This window comes from Girardinichthys multiradiatus, chromosome 4, assembly GCF_021462225.1.
Source record: "Girardinichthys multiradiatus isolate DD_20200921_A chromosome 4, DD_fGirMul_XY1, whole genome shotgun sequence".
NCBI lineage: Eukaryota > Metazoa > Chordata > Actinopteri > Cyprinodontiformes > Goodeidae > Girardinichthys > Girardinichthys multiradiatus.
In genome coordinates this window covers 4,237,569-4,259,365 of record NC_061797.1, presented here as the reverse complement: position 1 = coordinate 4,259,365, position 21,797 = coordinate 4,237,569, and the positions used below count along the sequence as shown (strand labels likewise).

At 40.2% G+C, this 21,797-nt stretch overlaps 1 protein-coding gene across 1 annotated transcript in view; it reads left to right on the top strand.

Annotated features, from left to right (window-relative positions):
- The first annotated feature begins 231 nt into the window (after positions 1–231).
- aldh1a3 (aldehyde dehydrogenase 1 family, member A3) overlaps positions 232–21,797 on the top strand; it is a 50,766-nt gene continuing 29,200 nt past the window's right edge. Inside the window, exons 1-7 of the mRNA XM_047362541.1 lie at positions 232–398; positions 540–644; positions 1,481–1,621; positions 2,447–2,576; positions 13,344–13,405; positions 17,024–17,152; positions 18,771–18,884. Of these exons, the coding sequence (XP_047218497.1) occupies positions 303–398; positions 540–644; positions 1,481–1,621; positions 2,447–2,576; positions 13,344–13,405; positions 17,024–17,152; positions 18,771–18,884 (777 nt within the window). The 5' untranslated portion in view covers positions 232–302. The remainder of the gene's footprint in view (positions 399–539; positions 645–1,480; positions 1,622–2,446; positions 2,577–13,343; positions 13,406–17,023; positions 17,153–18,770; positions 18,885–21,797) is intronic.

Here is a 21,797-nt window from a genome sequence, read left to right as displayed (position 1 = left end):
GCTGTGTTCTTTGTAGTCAGAGACTCAAACTTCCTTTTTCCTGGTTGGAAAAATCCCTGAAGATCCTCTCAAGTTAATATTTGAACTCAAAAAGAAAGGTTCCCACCACTAAACCCTAACTTCAAAATCTAATGTGCGTTGTGGTTTAGATGAAAAAGACTGCTGCTGAACAAGGTTCCTGTTTGATTTGCAAGGGGTGGAGCTGAGCTCCCAGGAACTTCTCTGTGAGGAGGGGGGTACCCTTTAAAAGCAGTGAGCTGGAGAATCAGCAGAGAGACTCCAGTTTGCACTGCACTGGGACCATGGCACAGAGCGGGACAAGGAACGTAGTGCCAGAAAAGATCCCAGCTTCAGATTTACCTCAGCCTGTCAAAGTCCAGCGGGTCAGACACACCAAGGTAATGTGGCTCCACATTTGAGATGTGCTTCACAAGTAAAAAATCTGTGTAATTTCGGAGTCACTCTAGTGTCTTGAGAGGTCTTTTTGTTTAATGTAAAATTAAAAAGAAAGTGCCACAAGCACATGTGGTTCTCCACAGATTTTCATCAACAATGAGTGGCACACGTCCATCAGTGGGAGGACGTTCCCAACTCGGAACCCAGCAACTGGGGACATAATCTGTGAGGTCCAAGAAGCAGACAAGGTAAGAACGCTGAAGATTCACTCAAAAATACAATTAAAAAATGTTCATACCACAGGCAGATTTATATTTGAAAGTGGTTGTATTTAACCTAGATGTTTGTGTCTGATAGGAAACGAGGCAGGCATCTCTCAAAGGATAATAAATCAATCAGTCAATGAAACCTTTCTATTTTTGCTCACCAGCTTTTTGCATGTTTCCACTGGTATTTTGACATTTTATGCTCCTGGACTCCTCGTTGCCATCACCCTAATCTTTAGCTCAGATTTTCTATCTGATTCAAATCGGGACTCTGGATGGGCCACTTGAAAATGTTCATATTAACATATCTTAATATTCAACTGTACAGTATGTAGATTAGCCACCAGTCTGACACTAAACTAAGTCCACATAATGTAAAGGGATAATACCAGCCAAATGTTAACTTGATGTTGCATTAGACCATATACTGTTAAAGAGGGACACTTTTTTACAGATGTTTGCTACTCCAGTCCTAAAGTGCTGCTGTCCTGCAATCTTTAGAGGCATTCCTGCTCCAACACAACTGAATCAAAAGGCTGAATTACCTCCTTGGCATGTAAGGCCTGATAATTAGCCGTTAATTTTATTTAGTTGTGTTGGAGCAAGGATGTATCTAAAAGTGGCAGGACAGCGGCACTCTAGAACTGGAAGTTGCAGACGAGTGGCCTACCTATTAATCTGGGGTTAAATCACAAATCTACCTGGACTAAAATCTTCTGAAAAAGTGAGTCTGTGAGACGGTAGTTCCGGGTAACATCTGGCAGCCTTATTGAATCCTGACTGATGTGCTTATTCTTCACGGCCTCCCCCTGGTACAGGAGGATGTTGATAAGGCGGTCGCAGCAGCCAAAGCGGCCAAGGAGCATGGCTCTGCTTGGCGGAGGATGGAGCCGTCCCGCCGGGGGAGGTTGCTGCACAGACTGGCGGACCTGGTGGAGCGGGACCAGCTGCTGCTCGCGGTAAAAACATGTGACAGCAGACAATGTTTGGGCATGCATGATCTTTTTATGTAAGCACTGTAAACATCATTCTGCACCCAAAGTTTACTTTAACAGCCTACAGTTTTAGTCCAAAATCATTGGGCCACCTTCTAATGTTCTGACTTAGTGCAATTTTGTTTTTCATAAACTCCTCAATGCTGTTTAAGGGCCTTCCTATATTCACAGTTTACCATTTCAGACTTTCTAGATCTAAATACATGTAAAATCTGTTTCCAGATTTGATGTTACTTTTTGTAAGGAAGAAAAAAATTTTAAAATATATTTCTCAAACAAGAACACTACTTATGGATTTTGCAGATTTTGAGTTTTGGTACAGTTTGATGGCTGACGGATTAATAGATGAAACACATGCTCAGGCTGTGAAGCCTAAAGGTCAGCCCAATGTTTGTGTGTGTGTGTTTTTTTTTTTATGTAACCCCATCTGCTGATTGTCTTCTGATTAAAAATAAAACTGCCTTTTGGTCAAAACAGGTACACTTAGATTCATCTGTTTTGATGTTTATTAGCGTTTTCTGTCCTTTTTTATATAAACAATCTTAAAACCCAAGTTGGATGCTTCTGGTGTGTCAGATCAATGCCCTAATTCCCCACACTTTATCATCACTGTTTATGATGACTGCACAGGAAACCCCTTTTCAACCCACTGCAGCAGCTTTAGGAAGCTGTACACTTGAGATATTTCCATAAAGGACTCTAATATAGTAATTACTGTTTGGAAAACGTTTACAAAAAAAATAAAAGAAAATGCATTGAGTACAGTTGCCTCTTTTCTTAAATCTGCAGACCTTGGAGACACTAGACACAGGGAAGCCATTCCTCCATGCTTTCTTCATTGACCTGGAAGGCAGCATCAAAACCTTGCGTTACTACGCAGGCTGGGCCGACAAGATTCATGGCAAGAGTGTTCCTGTTGGTGAGTGTGTGTGGAATCTTTCCTCTAGTTGTCAGCTTGTAGGTTCAAACAAAGTAGCCATATGGTGTTAATCCCATTTAGTTTGTTTTTGGTTTGCTTAGGAAATGCCCCTCTGACTGTAAAGTAAATCACTCACATAAGTGGGATGAGTTAAAATAATGTTCTCTATGAAATGTAATCAGCTGAAGTAATGACACTACGCAAGGCTTTAAAAGCAAAAAGAATATCAATATGTCCAGTGCATGCACGAACAAATCCCCCACAGGGGTGCAGTTGGTGAAATAGTCTTTGTGCAATTGGTAAAAGTGGGCTTGATTCCACTTTCCCTGTGTCATGTCAGTACCGTCTCGGGCAAGGCCCCTAACTCTAAGTTGCTTACCAATCTATGCATCAGTGTGTGAATGTGTTTGTAAATGTGCCTCTAGGCGCTCTTAGTGGTCAGTAGGAATAGAAAAATTCAATACAAGTTCTGTAGATAAATCCTTGTTTAAAGTCTAATTATAACTTCAATTGTATCAAAAACTGTGGTTTTACACAGCATCTCTGCATTTTAGAAACGCATTTATGGAATTAAAAGCAATTAAACAAGATCAAAAAATTACATCAATCATAGACAGGCGCATCTTTATTTATTCATTTCTGCGGCACAAGAGGCCTTTTATTTTTTAATTTTTCTGACAGTAGGCCGACAGGAAAGAGGGCAAAGAGAGGGGGAGACACCCAGCAAAGGTCGCTGTGTCCGGGACTCAAACCCGGGACAGCCGCTTTGAGGACCACAGTCCCTGCACATGATTGCGCGCCCAAACCCCACACCACCAGCACCGCGCCCAGACAAACACATTATTCAAGTATTATTTTATATTGACATATATACTCTCTACTGTGGGACCAAACACTCCAAAACTGGAGTAAAGAGTTAGACAATTGTCCTGCAGGAACAACAAGGTATATTCAAAAATCCCTCCCAGCATGCATATTTACCAATGGATTTAAAACTTGTTTCAGGAGGAAAGTCACCTGCCTTTAAACTTTCAGAGTGAGGAAAAAAAATTGAGGACGATGACAGGAAGGTTTTGGAGTGACAAGTATGAACTCATGTTCTCAGACTGACCAGTTTTGTTTTATTCTACCGTTCAGTTGTACATAGGTAATCGTTAAATTGCTGCTGCCAACACAGTGAGTAATTCTATTGTTTGCTCACACATGAGCTTCATGGCACAAAGGAAGAGACGTCTTTTGTTGTTTGCATAAGAAGGGATGACTTGGAATAAAGGCTGGGGAACAGTAACTGGGTTACTGTTGACAGTTTCCCTTATTTATGGGCCACATCTCTATTTATAACTGCTTAATCTAAGATAGTTCTAGTTCTCGCATTGGTGATGCTTTCTATAATCCGTATGCCATTTTCAGCAGAAAGTAACAATACAATTTGTGGTTACAACTTAACCTACAAGACCGTTTCAGTATAAATGTTCTTTCTTGTGATTAGTGGATCTTTTTGTCCCATTGCTGTCAGGTATTTGTTCCTATGGAGGACCCAAATGCAGACGGGTCTGTAGAATGCAGTGTGAAGTGAAAAAGGGTTTTAATGACTGGAACTTACTGGAACAGTCTTGACAAAGCAGAGCATATAGAAAAATCCAGACAGAGGCAAACACAAGAAAACCAACCTCAGAAATATAAAGGTTGAACAATAGTGAACCAGGAGAGATGCAGGATACTGCCAAAAGTATTCATTTGTTTGTCTTCAAATCCATATAAACTCGAGTGACGTCCTGTTTTGATCCACAATATTTACAGTTCAAAAAAATTGATCTCTTCAGGGAAGACTTTCCACAGGTTTAAGATTATATATATGGAATTTCTGACCATCTATTCCAACACGGATGTTGGACAAGAAGGTGTGGCTCACATTCTCCATTCTATTTCGTGTTAGATGAAGGGTCCTTTCCCAAACTGTTCCAATAAAGTTGGGGGCAGACAATTGTCCAAAATGTCTTTGTATGCTGAAGCATTAAGAGTTCCTTTCACTGAAACGAAGGGGCTGAGCCCAAACCCTGCAAAACAGCACTATAAAGTGATCCTCTTTGCATCATACTTCATACTTGACACAATGCAGTCAGACAAGTGCTGTTCTCCTGGCAACTTCTAAACCCACACTAGCCCATTATGGCCAGACCAGGGGTCGGCAACCCATGACTCCAGAGCTGCATGTGGCTCTTCGGCCTCCTTTTTGTGGCTCCCTTGCCTTTTAACAAAAGAAAAAAAAATGTAATTAAAAAAATTGTCATCATCTGTCATTTTCTACCGCTTATTCCATAGTGGGTCACGGGGGAGCTGGTGCCTATCTCCAGCAGTCTATGGGCGAGAGGCGGGGTACACCCTGGACAGGTCGCCAGTCCATCACAGGGCAACACACAAACAACCATGCACACACTCATTCATACACCTAAGGGCAATTTAGAGTTACCAATTAACCTAACAGGCATGTCTTTGGACTGTGGGAGGAAGCCGGAGTACCCGGTGAGAAATTCCATGCAGAAAGACCCCCGGTCGGGAATTGAACCCTGGACCTTCTTGCTGCAAGGCAACAGTGCTACCAACTGTGCCACCGTGCAGCCCTAAAAAAAAAAAAAAACTTTTTTATTTATTAATTTATCTTTTATTTATATATATATTTTATGATTTTGATGCATAGTGATGTGGGAGTTTGAGGTGATACAATAACATTGAATTAAAAAAGGTTTTTATAAACTTTCACTCAAAAATATAAATTGATATGTGGTGAGAAATTAGTAAACAATAAAAATGTAACAAGTGGATCAAGTCTTCAAATTCAACAACAGCTGCTAGTTTTTGTGGCAGTCCATGAGATCATAAGGAGGGTGAAGGCGTTCAGATGGAGAATACATGAAGGAATATCGTTTGCCTCGACATAGGGAAGATCAGCATGGAGCTTCAGAAACAGAAGTCACATTAAACGGGTATGACTACCAGCATTTAATTCACTATTCCTTAAAAAACAGATAGTTTAGACGCGGGGTTGCTGCAGTTTTTTATTGCATGTTCAGGGGCTTCGCTCGATTGCTGCCTGAGAACGAAACCCGAAGAGGATGAGAGCACACTGAAATGGACTTGTCAAAAAACATTTCAAATGTTATCTTTACTTTATTAGAACAACTAAGCTGCAACTACATATATTTTTAATTATAGTGGGTTATGTTTTATTTTAATGTTATACAGGTCCTTTTCAAAACATTAGCATATTGTGATTAAGTTCATTATTTTCCATAATGTCATGATGAAAATTTAACATTCATATATTTTAGATTCATTGCACACTAACTGAAATATTTCAGGTCTTTTATTGTCTTAATTCGGATGATTTTGGCATACAGCTCATAAAAACCCAAAATTCCTATCTCACATAATTAGCATATTTCATCCGACCAATAAAAGAAAAGTGTTTTTAATACAAAAAACGTCAACCTTTAAATAATCATGTACAGTTATGCACTCAATACTTGGTCGGGAATCCTTTTGCAGAAATGACTGCTTCAATGCGGCGTGGCATGGAGGCAATCAGCCTGTGGCACTGCTGAGGTGTTATGGAGGCCCAGGATGCTTCGATGGCGGCCTTTAGCTCATCCAGAGTGTTGGGTCTTGAGTCTCTCAACGTTCTCTTCACAATATCCCACAGATTCTCTATGGGGTTCAGGTCAGGAGAGTTGGCAGGCCAATTGAGCACAGTGATACCATGGTCAGTAAACCATTTACCAGTGGTTGTGGCACTGTGAGCAGGTGCCAGGTCGTGCTGAAAAATGAAATCTTCATCTCCATAAAGCTTTTCAGCAGATGGAAGCATGAAGTGCTCCAAAATCTCCTGATAGCTAGCTGCATTGACCCTGCCCTTGATAAAACACAGTGGACCAACACCAGCAGCTGACACGGCACCCCAGACCATCACTGACTGTGGGTACTTGACACTGGACTTCTGGCATTTTGGCATTTCCTTCTCCCCAGTCTTCCTCCAGACTCTGGCACCTTGATTTCCGAATGACATGCAGAATTTGCTTTCATCCGAAAAAAGTACTTTGGACCACTGAGCAACAGTCCAGTGCTGCTTCTCTGTAGCCCAGGTCAGGCGCTTCTGCCGCTGTTTCTGGTTCAAAAGTGGCTTGACCTGGGGAATGCGGCACCTGTAGCCCATTTCCTGCACACGCCTGTGCACGGTGGCTCTGGATGTTTCTACTCCAGACTCAGTCCACTGCTTCCGCAGGTCCCCCAAGGTCTGGAATCAGCCCTTCTCCATAGTCTTCCTCAGGGTCCGGTCACCTCTTCTCGTTGTGCAGCGTTTTCTGCCACACTTTTTCCTTCCTTTTAATGATATGCTAATTTTGTGAGATAGGAATTTTGGGTTTTCATGAGCTGTATGCCAAAATCATCCATATTAAGACAATAAAAGACCTGAAATATTTCAGTTAATGTGCAATGAATCTAAAATATATGAATGTTACATTTTCATCATGACATTATGGAAAATAATGAACTTTATCACAATATGCTAATATTTTGAGAAGGACCTGTACAAATAAAAAAAGGACTTAAAAAGGCTTTCTTAGTTCAGTGTTTCATTGATTTTTAAGTAGCCCTACACATGCACACTGCACTGTGTTTGTTAAATTCTATTGTAACAGGTCAAATAATAAAACAATTCAAAGTTTATTAGCTGTATTACCTTTTGCGGCTCCAGACTATTTTTCTTTGGAAGAGGGAGCAAAATGGCTCTTTTGGTCATAAAGGTTGGGCCGACAAACGGGCACCACTCATCATTGCAGAGAACACATCTCTACTGCTCTAAAGTTCAATGTTGGCATTCTTTACACCACTGTATGACATTTTGCAATGCCAAAGTGGCTTTCCTTTTCTATCCATCCCACTTTGGATGGAGCAGCTCTTCTTTCTAGGAATCTGGCCTAATTTTTAGTTCTCCAAATCTCCGACAACCCAGGGTTCAGACCAGGGAGCAGGGTTGTAGTTTAACACTCCTCTCTGCAGCTTCTGTACTGCTACCCACCCATTACCCTATTAAGACAGTGTCTCGCCCAAGGCCAAAATTAAATAGATTAAAAAAGAATCTAAAAGGAGGAAATCAGGAAAATCTCATAAACACAAATCAGACTCAAACAAAAATAAAACAATTAAATGGGGCTTATTGAACACAAGATGTCTCTCTTCAAAGACTGTTAGTTAATGACTTGATTTGTGACAAACAGATTGATTTATTTTGTCTCACAGAATCTTGGCTGCAGCAAGACGATTATGCTGCTATGAATGCTAAAGAGAAATGCTTTTCTCTTTGCGGGGTGCCAAAGACAATGTTCTATGTAATGTAGACATTTCCATGGAAATGCAGATTATACATTGCTAATAGAGACCATAGTAACTATCAATATGTGTCAATGTTAGGCCAAAATCATGGAAGTGGTTCGCAAAAAATAGCACGGCTAGCATAAAAGTAAAATCAAAGATTCAGCAGTGAGCACAAATAACCCAATGTGAAGACCTACCAGCTTCATCAGTGGTTATTTCCAGCCATTAGAAGGCTTCTTTCCATGCTGGATTGATGCCAGACCTCCATTTCTCCTGCTTGTTAAGCCTTTCACCAGCAGAAAATGATGTCCTTCTCTATGACTGACACAGTGCTAGTACTGGCTGCAGGGCTGTCATTTTGCTCCTTGCCATTAGAGGAATGACTGTCACCTTTCTGCTTTTATACCCATCGGAGGAAACTGATATATATATATATATATATATATATATATATATATATATATATATATATATATACAGGTCCTTCTCAAAATATTAGCATATTGTGATAAAGTTCATTATTTTCCATAATGTCATGATGAAAATGTAACATTCATATATTTTAGATTCATTGCACACTAACTGAAATATGTTAGGTCTTTTATTAAAACCCAAAATTCCTATCTCACAAAATTAGCATATCATTAAAAGGGTCTCTAAACGAGCTATGAACCTAATCATCTGAATCAACGAGTTAACTCTAAACACCTGCAAAAGATTCCTGAGGCCTTTAAAACTCCCAGCCTGGTTCATCACTCAAAACCCCAATCATGGGTAAGACTGACGACCTGACTGCTGTCCAGAAGGCCACTATTGACACTCTCAAGCAAGAGGGTAAGACACAGAAAGAAATTTCTGAACGAATAGGCTGTTCCCAGAGTGCTGTATCAAGGCACCTCTGTAGGAAGTCTGTGGGAAGGAAAACGTGTGGCAGAAAACGCTGCACAACCAGAAGAGGTGACCGGACTCTGAGGAAGATTGTGGAGAAGGGCCGATTCCAGACCTTGGGGGACCTGCGGAAGCAGTGGACTGAGTCTGGAGTAGAAACATCCAGAGCCACCGTGCACAGGCGTGTGCAGGAAATGGCCTTCCCCAGGTCAAGCCACTTTTGAACCAGAAACAGCGGCAGAAGCGCCTGACCTGGGCTACAGAGAAGCAGCACTGGACTGTTGCTCAGTGGTCCAAAGTACTTTTTTTGAATGAAAGCAAATTCTGCATGTCATTCGGAAATCAAAGTGCCAGAGTCTGGAGGAAGACTGGGGAGAAGGAAATGCCAAAATGCCAGAAGTCCAGTGTCAAGTACCAACAGTCAGTGATGGTCTGGGGTGCCATGTCAGCTGCTGGTGTTGGTCCACTGTGTTTTATCAAGGGCAGGGTCAATGCAGCTGGCTATCAGGAGATTTTGGAGCACTTCATGCTTCCATCTGCTGAAAAGCTTTATGGAGATGAAGATTTCATTTTTCAGCACGACCTGGCACCTGCTCACAGTGCCAAAACCACTGGTAAATGGTTTACTGACCATGGTATCACTGTGCTCAATTGGCCTGCCAACTCTCCTGACCTGAACCCCATAGAGAATCTGTGGGATATTGTGAAGAGAACTTTGAGAGACTCAAGACCCAACACTCTGGATGAGCTAAAGGCCGCTATCGAAGCATCCTGGGCCTCCATAAGACCTCAGCAGTGCCACAGGCTGATTGCCTCCATGCCACGCCGCATTGAAGCAGTCATTTCTGCAAAAGGATTCCCGACCAAGTATTGAGTGCATAACTATACATGATTATTTGAAGGTTGACGTTTTTTGTATTAAAAACACTTTTTATTTATTGGTCGGATGACATATGCTAATTTTGTGAGATAGGAATTTTGGGTTTTCATGAGCTGTATGCCAAAATCATCCGTATTAAGACAATAAAAGACCTGAAATATTTCAGTTAGTGTGCAATGAATCTAAAATATATGAATGTTAAATTTTCATCATGACATTATGAAAAATAATGAACTTTATCACAATATGCTAATATTTTGAGAAGGACCTGTATATATATATATATATATATATATATATATATATATATATATATATATATATATATCCAATGGTAAAATTATCAAGCAGCATGGGATACCAGATACATAAAGCTGATGATACTCAGCTTTATGTATCTATAACTCCTGATGAGCCCAACCAGTTAGATAGACTACAAGCATGTCTTGAAGACATGAAAACTAGGACTTTAAATTTTCTGCTTATAAATTCAGACAAGACAGAAGTTGTCGTCTTTGGACCGAAGTCTTTGAAATTTAAACTGCTTAGTCAATTAATTCATGTGAATGGCATTAAATTGACCTCTGGTCATAAAGTAAAAAACGTTGGTTTTATTTTTGACCAGGACATGTCATTTAAATTCCATATTAAACAGGTTTCTAAGAGTTCCTTCTTTCATCTCCGGAACATTGCCAAAATTAGAAATATCCTGTCCAGGAGCGACGCTGAAAAACTAGTCCATGCATTTGTTCCTTCAAGGATGGACTATTTTAATTCTTTACTATCAGGATGTCCACAAAATGCTGTTAAAAGCCTTCAGCTGATTCAAAATGCTGCAGCAAGAGTTCTGATGAAAATTAAAAAGAGAGATCATATTTCTCCTATTTTAGGTTTCCTTCATTGGCTCCCTGTTAAATCCAGAATAGAATTTAAAATTCTCCTCCTCACATATAAAGCCCTTAATGATCTAGCTCCATCATACATCAGAGATCTGATTGGTCCATATGTTCCTAACAGAGCACTTCGTTCTCAGACTGCAGGTTTACTGGTGGCTCCTAGAGTCTCTAGAAGTAGAATGGGAGGCAGATCCTTTAGTTATCAGGCTCCTCTCCTGTGGAACCAGCTCCCAGCTTTAGTCTGTGAGGCAGACACCCTGTCTACTTTTGAGGGTAGGCTTCAAACTTTCCTTTTTGATAAAGCTTATAGTTAGAGTGGCTTACGTTGTCCTGAGCTATCTCTGTAGTTATGCTGCTATAGGCTTATACTGCTGGAGGACATAATGACCACTTTTACTCTCTTCACTACATTCTCATACTACTCTCCAATTTTGCATTATTTGCTGTTATTTCAGTTTTTAACTCTATGTTCTCTCTCTTTTCTCTTCCTAGAAGCTACACCTGGCCTGACTTTGTGTCTACCTGTGACACCTTCCTGGAGAGGGGCATCGTCCAAGCTTCTGCTGTTAACAACTTAATGCTCACCCTCTACCGATGATCCACATGGCCCTGTCTTTTATTGTTTAATCCTTTCTCTCTCCTAGACATGGCAATTGTCTGAACTTTTACTGTGACTAACTCTACGTGCTCTCTTTCAGACTCTAACCTTGAAAACTGGCTCAGAGTTTATCTGTTTTTTCTTTGTAGATGAAACGACTAAAGGAGCTATATCCAATAACATTTACTTTTCCTTCCCATAGAAAGTACTCCTGGATCAGTGCTTCCGTGTTACTTTTGTGTCTTTGCTCTGTTCTCTCAAACCCCCAGTCGGTTGTGGCAGATGGCCGCTCACACTGAGCTTGGTTCTGGTTCTGCTGGAGGTTTCTTCCTGTTAAAAGGGAGTTTTTCCTCTCCACTGTCGCTACATGCATGCTCAGTATGAGGGATTGCTGCAAAGTCAACGCCAGTGACTGTCCACTGTCTCTACATGCTCATCCAGGAGGAGGGAATGCTGCAAGTCACTGACTTGATGCAATCTGCTGGGTTTCCTTAGATAAAAAATTTCTCTAAATAAATTAAATAATAAACTGAATCTGACTGCACTGTTTGATAATTAGGGTCAATTAGAATGTATGGACTTGAAATCTTGACTTTGTAAAGTGTCTTGAGACTACATGTCATGAACTGGCGCTATTAGATAAAACTGAATTGAATTTAATTGAAAAACTGGAAGGAAATAGAACTGTTATGATCTAGAGGTGTTTGGGTTTTAATTTTCTTTTGTGTGTGTATTTTGATCACTTCCCTGGTATGTTCCTAAGATTGCACCTTCTTCAGTTAATTTCTCTATGCTTTTCATTGTTTGGTGTTTCTTATTAGTTCATTCTTTGTGTTTGACTTCTTCTAGTGTTCTTTGTACTTTTAGATTATTTTCCTGTTAGACCTCTGTTAGGAATTCTCCATGGGTTTTCTTGTATTCTTCAGCTCCATTCATGTTTTAGTCCTCCACCCACAGCCACATGCAACCAAGTAGATTGTGCACACAAGCGATGCTTCAATTAGTCCATAGTCTGCACCTGTTTCTTTACCTCTTCTTCATCTTCTTCTTCTTCTTTTTCTATACCGCTTATTCCATAATGGGTCACGGGGAGCTGGTGCCTATCTCCTGCAGTCTAAGGGCGAGAGGCGGGGTTCACCATGGACAGGTCGCCAATCCATCGCAGGGCATGGATTTCTTCACCTGTTTAGGTTCTTTTTGTCCTTGTTCCCTTCTGGATTCTACTGTTTGCCTGCCTGTTCCATGTTCACTTCATATTCTCTTTTCCCTTGTCTCCACGCTCAGATCTCTTCATGCCTGTGTGTATGTTTTGTATTTTATTATTATTAAAACTTAATTTTTGCCAATTAAGCTCTCCTCTTAGGTCCTTCCTCGAACACAGCCGGTCAAGAGCACTGCACATCAAAGGAATTATATTACCAAAATAAAAAAGTAACTAAGATTTGCAAAAAGAGAACTAAAGATCAAAACTCCAAATGAAAACTTGACCAAGATGCTGGCCTGATTTAAAAACAAGAGCTAAGCTAAGCATAACTATGGATAGTGTCATTGTGTTACAGGCAGTGGAACTTCCTGATTTGAAATCCGATTTATTCGCATTAGCTGAGGGCTTTTATGTGAGTTTTTTAGATATCCTGATGGTAATGAGTTGTAGTGTTCCAGAATAAAAAACCTTAAAAAAACTATCCACTCAAAGATGAGATGCTCCTAATTCTCACAATACTGCATCAGTGGATGATGGAGAGCTTAAAAACATGTTTATGCTGCAGTTAATGAACATGTGCTAGTTAATATCAATGCTCTACACTTTAGAACCGGATGCCAAAATAATGTCATCCAGAATAAATCACTAAATAAGCAGTTTGTTTATAAGTTTTGGATTTGGCAGGCTTTATCGATAACTATAACCGAGTATTATCAGAACAATTAAATTTGTCTGATATCATGCCCACCTAGAAAGCTTCCTAAGCTTATATATAATTAGATATTAAGATACCGATTTTTCTGGCATCTACAAGAGGTGAAATGGGATATATGATTTTGGACATGAAGTTATAAAGAAATGACATAAATAACCAGGCACAAGTGAAGATGTCTTTCTGAAGGCTGCAATAACTTTTTTTTCTTTACAGATGAAGCCTTCATGTGCCTAACCAAACACGAACCTATTGGTGTTTGTGGGGCCATAATTCCAGTAAGTCCAAATCATTCTTTGTAGAAGATGATCAAAACAGTCATTAAGGGTCAGGAAGAATGTCGGAGAATGAAGGAATGGTTTAATTAATTGGGATCACAATTTGCAATCTTAAATTCAAAAATATTAGAAAAAAGTGAATTATATATTTTATAGAAATACTGCTGGGATTCAGTAAAAATTTTTTCAGTATGAGATATCATGGAAATGTTTCCTTTTTATTGCAATAATTTAGACAATCCATTTTCATCTTTTATTTTGTTGCTCATTTCTGACAAACTGATCTGATGCTCCTCTGCCAACTTTCAGGTGAATTAGGGAAGTGTCATTGTCAGTTCATTTTGTTTTACCAGCATTTTGCACTTGTGGTCTTCCATATAATTTAAGCAGCACAATATCTTGATTATATTCTGGAAAAAAAAACAAAAAGAGCACCAATCACGTCCCACAGAAGCAGTCATTTTTGTGCCAGGTCATGGTTGCCACTCAAATAAGAGATGGAAGTGAAAAAATGGGGAAAAGTTTTCTTCACAGCAAGTTTCATGTCCTTTTTTAAAGACCATGGAATCCCTAAAAATTAGGATTAACATCTCATTATTCTCATCATCTCATTATACATCTCATTAATAGAACTATGTGGATAAATGATTTTAAACGTCTATGGACTCATAAGATGGCAGTGAGTCACGTGTTACCCCTAACTTGACTGGCGTTAGCGGTTTCAGCTAAAAAGGAAAGCCTATAGCTTCCTTAAAGTCAAACATGTCCCTCAAATACAAGTAATACAAGGATGAAAATGCTTAAGAGTTGATGGTGTGTTATGACCGATCTGTGTTGGAAAAAAAAAACTTTAAATAAAGTTTTCTTAACCTGAAAACACAACACAGAACAAGATTATTAGCTTCAATTAACTGTCTGTTCAGATTAGCTGAGCAGCTAGTCTGTTTTTTTTTTCAACACAAATGTCATGAAACTAACATTATTTAGATTATTTCATTCTGAACTAATATTCTCTGCCAAAACACTAGCTCTGACATGAACCGTCTCTGAAGAAGAAGTTCTGAAGGGACTTGCATTGCAGCTACTCTCAGTAGCTGTGGGTGGGTCGGCTATACAGGTCCTTCTCAAAATATTAGCATATTGTGATAAAGTTCATTATTTTCCATAATGTCATGATGAAAATTTAACATTCATATATTTTAGATTCATTGCACACTAACTGAAATATTTCAGGTCTTTTATTGTCTTAATACGGATGATTTTGGCATACAGCTCATGAAAACCCAAAATTCCTATCTCAAAAAATTAGCATATCATTAAAAGGGTCTCTAAACGAGCTATGAACCTAATCATCTGAATCAACGAGTTAACTCTAAACACCTGCAAAAGATTCCTGAGGCCTTTAAAACTCCCAGCCTGGTTCATCACTCAAAACCCCAATCATGGGTAAGACTGCCGACCTGACTGCTGTCCAGAAGGCCACTATTGACACCCTCAAGCAAGAGGGTAAGACACAGAAAGACATTTCTGAACGAATAGGCTGTTCCCAGAGTGCTGTATCAAGGCACCTCAGTGGGAAGTCTGTGGGAAGGAAAAAGTGTGGCAGAAAACGCTGCACAACGAGAAGAGGTGACCGGACCCTGAGGAAGATTGTGGAGAAGGGCCGATTCCAGACCTTGGGGGACCTGCGGAAGCAGTGGACTGAGTCTGGAGTAGAAACATCCAGAGCCACCGTGCACAGGCGTGTGCAGGAAATGGGCTACAGGTGCCGCATTCCCCAGACATGGGCTACAGAGAAGCAGCACTGGACTGTTGCTCAGTGGTCCAAAGTACTTTTTTTGGATGAAAACAAATTCTGCATGTCATTCGGAAATCAAGGTGCCAGAGTCTGGAGGAAGACTGGGGAGAAGGAAAAGCCAAAATGCCAGAAGTCCAGTGTCAAGTACCCACAGTCAGTGATGGTCTGGGGTGCCGTGTCAGCTGCTGGTGTTGGTCCACTGTGTTTTATCAAGGGCAGGGTCAATGCAGCTAGCTATCAAGAGATTTTGGAGCACTTCATGCTTCCATCTGCTGAAAAGCTTTATGGAGATGAAGATTTCATTTTTCAGCACGACCTGGCACCTGCTCACAGTGCCAAAACCACTGGTAAATGGTTTACTGACCATGGTATCACTGTGCTCAATTGGCCTGCCAACTCTCCTGACCTGAACCCCATAGAGAATCTGTGGGATATTGTGAAGAGAACGTTGAGAGACTCAAGACCCAACACTCTGGATGAGCTAAAGGCCGCTATCGAAGCATCCTGGGCCTCCATAAGACCTCAGCAGTGTCACAGGCTGATTGCCTCCATGCCACGCCGCATTGAAGCAGTCATTTCTGCAAAAGGATTCCCGACCAAGTATTGAGTGCATAACTGTACATGATTATTTGAAGGTTGACGTTTTTTGTATTAAAAACACTTTTCTTTTATTGGTCGGATGAAATATGCTAATTTTGTGAGATAGGAATTTTGGGTTTTCATGAGCTTTATGCCACAATCATCTGTATTAAGACAATAAAAGACCTGAAATATTTCAGTTAGTGTGCAATGAATCTAAAATATATTAATGTTAAATTTTCATCATTACATTATGGAAAATAATTAACTTTATCACAATATGCTAATATTTTGAGAAGGACCTGTATAGCCGGCCCGACTGAACTGTAGAACAAAGGCACGTCGCGGCTCCTTCAGCAACTGCGGTGCGGCACGGTAGCTCTCGCAACCTGGATGTGCACGCGGGAAGGCTGGTGATGCTGGAGTCCCATTGTCCTCTTTCAGAAAGTGGAAAACCACTTCACACCGAGACATCTCTTGGGAGCTCCTGTTGCTTCTGCAGACCTCAAAGAAAAGTCAAGCCACGCTTGTCTTATTACTCCCATTTTATGAATCAATGCTGGGTACTCTAACAGCAAGTCATTACTTAACTTTGTTAAAATGTACTTGGATCCACAAAGTGTTATATCCTTAGTGCAATGAAAATATGTAAAATATTTACAAACGTGAGGGGTGAACTCATTTTTGATAATAATCTGCTGCCATCTACCAGGATGCTTAAGATGAAATTAAAATAGACTTTTCAGCAAGACAGCGATCCAAAACATATGAAAACCCTTGAATGGTTTGAGAGAATGAAAATAAGGCTGCTACAATAGCCCAGTATAATCCAATTATACTGACTATAATCCAATTAGAAAAATATGGAAAGAACTGAAGGTCAGAGTGCATAGAACAGAATCCTCAAGAATGGAAGGCCGTAAATGTAAAAGAACAGAGCAATATAGATGACAAATGTCTCTGTACAGAAAACATCTCAAAACAGTTATTACCTACCAAGGCTTAGCTAAAAAGTAAGGAATTCATTTTTGTTTTCAATGCTTGTTCCCTGTGTCCTTCTACTTTCTTCCATTGTCCAATTTCAGTGTGTCTTTTTGTACCTGAATTAGATTGGTTGCTACATGTGAATGAATTTCAATAAGTGCATTTAACGCATATTTACTGAGAGGAAAATTGCTGTTTACTACATATTGCTGCCACTCTTAAAACCTCTCACCAATTTTTTTTTTTGTTTCCGCCAGTGGAACTTCCCTCTCTTGATGCTCATGTGGAAACTAGCACCAGCCTTGAGTTGTGGAAACACTGTGGTCATTAAACCAGCAGAGCAGACACCTCTCACAGCTCTCCACATTGGATCACTGATCAAAGAGGTCTGATTGCAAAACTCAAATGGGTTCAAAGCAAACTGAGAAAAGATCATATTCTGTTTTAAAAAAATTTTTTAAACAAAACATTAATTGGGAAAATGCCAGTGATTTCTTTTTTTTATTAGATTCTGTCATGTTTTGCAGCAAAAGAGAACACATGTATCTCATCTCACGGTTTCTGGAGAAATCAAGTGAAACTCTAAATTGTTCTTGACCCTTAAATTAATAATGTGCTTGAGTCATTATAGTATGATCACATTAAGTGAATTATTTCTTCAACAGTATTTTTTATTTGTCTTTTTTTTTTCTTAATATATAGTTTCTGACAGACATTTACATTCAAACATGAAAAGGAACAGGACTGACCCAAGGTTGTGTGGGGCCTTAAGACCATCACCACCACTAGAAGCATTTTAGTACAGATTTGGTGGAATCTAACAGAGTGGACCAAGTTTAATTGATTGAGCTCAAAAGCAATCAAGCATGTCCGCAGCATTTCCCCTACCATTATCCAAGGGGGCCCTTTCTATGAAGGACCAATCATGCCATAATTAAGAATATTGACAGAAATAAATAAATGGTCAAAAAATAAATAAGCATACAATTTAATACACAAAAAATGCTGTTAATAAATAAATGTAGGCAGTGATTCAGTTATTCAATGAGACATAAATGTAAATATCTAATTTAATTAGCTTCTTTATTTTTTCACCTTTTGTAATAATTACCTTATTTATTATCCATTAGAATTTTCATCTTTATTTATTAATTACTTATTTTTAAATATATTTATTTATGTGTATGTTTTGATATTTTTGGTCTTTTATTTTTCCTTTGTATTTTTTACTCTATTTATTTGTTCGATGCTATTTATTTATGCTTGTGTTTTTATATTTCCATATGCATTTCTGCCTCATTATGCAAATGAGGAGGGGCTGTGTCTTCACGTGTCAACTTCTGCCTATTGGTGGGTTAGCTTTAGCGTGCATAGCTTGAATCTGCATGGCTCTTCCCCACCAAAAAGCATTTAGCAACGGCGAACTTGGCAGGCCAGCAATGACCTCAGCTTCCCAGTGTCCGACCTCCAATGGTGTTGGACAGCGGGAAGTTGAGGTTGTTGCCTTGCTGGGAAGCTGCTAATAGACTGGAGGAATTAGAACGCTGTTAAGAGGTCGGGCATCGAACGTCTAGCTGCAGAGTTCACCATTGCTAAATGCTTTTTGTGGGGAAAAGCCATGCAGATTTAGGCTATGCAGTTTAATGCTAACCAGACAATAAAAGTTAATCCCTGTCTTATCTTGTTAAAGCTGTTTGAAACTTTTTAGTGCACAGCATAGAAAGATGAATTGCTTTCTATACGTTTTATTTTCTATGTTGCGCATTCTGATGACAAACACTACTCATTTCAAGGTATAATCATCCATAAATATGCAGTTGTAATGAGGCAGTATGCTTGGTCTGCTGTAATGTGCAAAGTCCTAATATCAACAACAAGTAGACAGGGGTTTCCTTGTCTTACAAGAGTTTTTGCCTCACCTGACTTAAGATCAATAGCTGTGTTGTTGTAGACAATAGATTTTAATCTCCTGCAATAACATGTTCTCTGGATTTTTAATTTCAGGCAGAGTTCCCTCCTGGAGTTGTTAACATCGTTCCAGGTTTTGGATCCACAGCAGGAGCCGCGGTTGCAAGCCATTGTGGCATTGATAAAGTGGCCTTCACCGGCTCCACAGAGGTCTGTGCATAAGAAAATGTTCCCACGACATAATCATGCTTTTGAGATATAATTGATACCTTAAATAGGTTGTTAGGTGACTTAATATTCATCAGCCATTTTGAGTGTTTAGGTGTTGTTTTTTTACAAGATTCTTTGTTTATCCTTAAATTTTTGTTGTAAATTCTACAAATTCAAAAGGAATTCAACACCAGAGAAATTAAAACGGGAAGCAGGAGCATAGCTTTGATTTTTGCACATTTGAAAGTTCTGTGTAAATCATAGAATGTTTGACACTTTGAAGAGACCTATTGTTTTCACTAGGTGGTGCTGTGACTGAGAATTTAATGGACCTGCAAAAAAAACACTTGCAAACTGGTTTGAGTGTGCAAAGTTGATCCACAAACCAGGTACAATTTGAATTGCGTGTGTAAAATCACGTGCGTTTTAGTGTTTGCCTTCATGAAAATGCAAAACATAAGATAGCAACCCAAACGAGCAGATTTATGGGAGGAGGATAAGCCAAAGTAATTCCTTACTAACCACAATGCAATTTATCAAACCTAAAATAGATTGCGGGTGATGTTTTTGTGTCTATATTTAGCACTTTTGAAAGGCAGGTGCACTCAAAAATGTCATAACATGTTACTTACAACAACACTGAACATTAACAGCCACCAGAGACCAGAAAACCATCAGAGCCAAAGGGGCATTGAAGGAAAAACAAATAATGAAAAAAACTGCCCTGATTATTTAATTTTTTTTCTCCCTCGGTGTTCCCTTACAGCTCTGTACGAAGAACATTCATGTTGTATTCAATGGGAGTGGGGCATTTGAATGAGTCGGTGGAGGTGAATACAGCTGTTTTGAGCTGTGTTTCGATGTAAGTCTGACGGGGTCTGTCAGCTTTTCTAAGTTTCATAATTGGTATTTTATGGTTTGAATGTAGCTTTTAGTATTTTCTTGTTTCTAAATGTTTTTATTGTTGTTTTGTAAGGGGCATAACTATGCACGCTGATAGGATTTCGTCATTAGGGGGCGCATCTAGAAACAACTAATTAAAAAAACAGAGGGGCGTTCTTCAGTGTTTGTTTTAAATACTAGCGGAAAACGCAACAATTTATCTGCAGCATTTGCTGGAATAGAACGCTTGTTGAACAATGGTTAGAGTTAAGAGAGTTTTTCATCAAACCGGGGAGAAAAGCAAGGTGTGCCAAGATGAACAACCATCTACATCATCTATTTCCTCGTCTGAGATACCTATCGGAATTCCTATCGTAACATACTCTGCAGATGATGATTCAACTTCACCAACAACAATGGATGAAAAACAGGCCTCAGGTCAGCTAAGACGTACGTCTCTTCTGTGTGAAACCCCAGTAACCGTCTACAGGCATACGCGCTGTGAATTGGATGCCCTGAAGAAATCAACATATTACCTATGCAAGGTACAAAGGCCTCCGTTCGACACTCTGCAGGAAGAGTGGTCTTTGGAACCATATGGACTGAGTGGTAGATGGGGGTATATTTTCATGTACGAAATAGGAGAGCTCTGCCTGTATCAATTGGATCAAGACGAGGTATTTAATGGATCATTGGCTCTGTGTACTCTCACCCACAACGACTGGGCTGTGTTACGGCTGGCAATCCCACACCTTAACGATAACCCTGAATCAGTCTCAGTGTACGAAAGGGAGGATGAAGATGAAAGCTCTCCTCGACCAGCAAAAAGGATGAGAATGTGTCCTTCCGATGTTGAAATAGCTGCGAGAGAACCTCTCTTTAGTGCAGTGTGGGGGTCAAAAACCACAGCAAATGGCCGCTGGTCTTTTCAGGCAAGCAAACGCAAGAATAACCAGACGGCCCCCTCAGATCTGTTTGTGTTGGAGGCATTCAATCAGAATTGCAGTGTATTCAAGACTGTGCTGGCTCTACCGTATGATGCTTGGGTTGAGAAGATGAAGGAAATTGGACAGCGTCTTTCCAACCTTTTCGAAAACGCACGCTGCTGGATTGATGTTATGTCAGTGAAAAGAATCCTGATGTTCCCTGTTGTGGATCTAAAGCCCACCCTCTTTTGAGGACCCACCCTCTTTTGAGGACCCACTCCCCTTCTTGAGGACCCTCCCACCTTCCTGCGCTATATATCAGGGTCTAACTGCGAGCTCACAGACTCTTCTTCTTCATAACGGCGGGCGGCAGACCTTGAGAATGTATGGAGCGTACGGGAAAACACCATACTGGGACCTCTACAACCAGCAAGAAGAGACCGTCTTCTCTCCCAATCATGATGATGAAAGCTTCAACACCGGGCCGTATCATCCACCTTCTCCAGACCTCTACTCACCAGCCACCTCATTGTCGCAGCTCTTTGAGTCCCTATTCAGTCCAGGGACACTGACAGGATACAACCTCAGATCGTATCATCCGCCTTCACCCGACCTCTATTCACCGCTATGCGTGGCTGAGTCTGTACACACAGATATCCACCTGAAGACAAGAGGGTGATCGTGGAGGACGAGGCAACCATCAGCTACTCACCCTCCCCACAAACTCCAGACCCGATACCTGCCCCTCAGCCTTCACCAGAAGAGGAGGAGAGTAATCAGGGTGATGAAATTGACGGCTGGATCTCAAGCGCTATCATCAATACGGTGAAAACAGCAATACTTCATTTATTCAACATAACCCGTTTGAACTATGTCAAAGAAACCTGTTATGGGTGCATAACGAACCACCCGAGCCAACGACAGCATCAGTGCCTGGAGATATTGGAGGAGGAGTATTACCAAATCAACTTTCAACGCATCGTGCGACGACTCGTAAACCCCAAGCTCCTTCCTGCTATTCGGAAACGTCTGACACTTCGACGCATACAAGCAGATGACTTCAGATTGAAAACGATTGCAGAGACGGTTTTATATGAACTGAAAT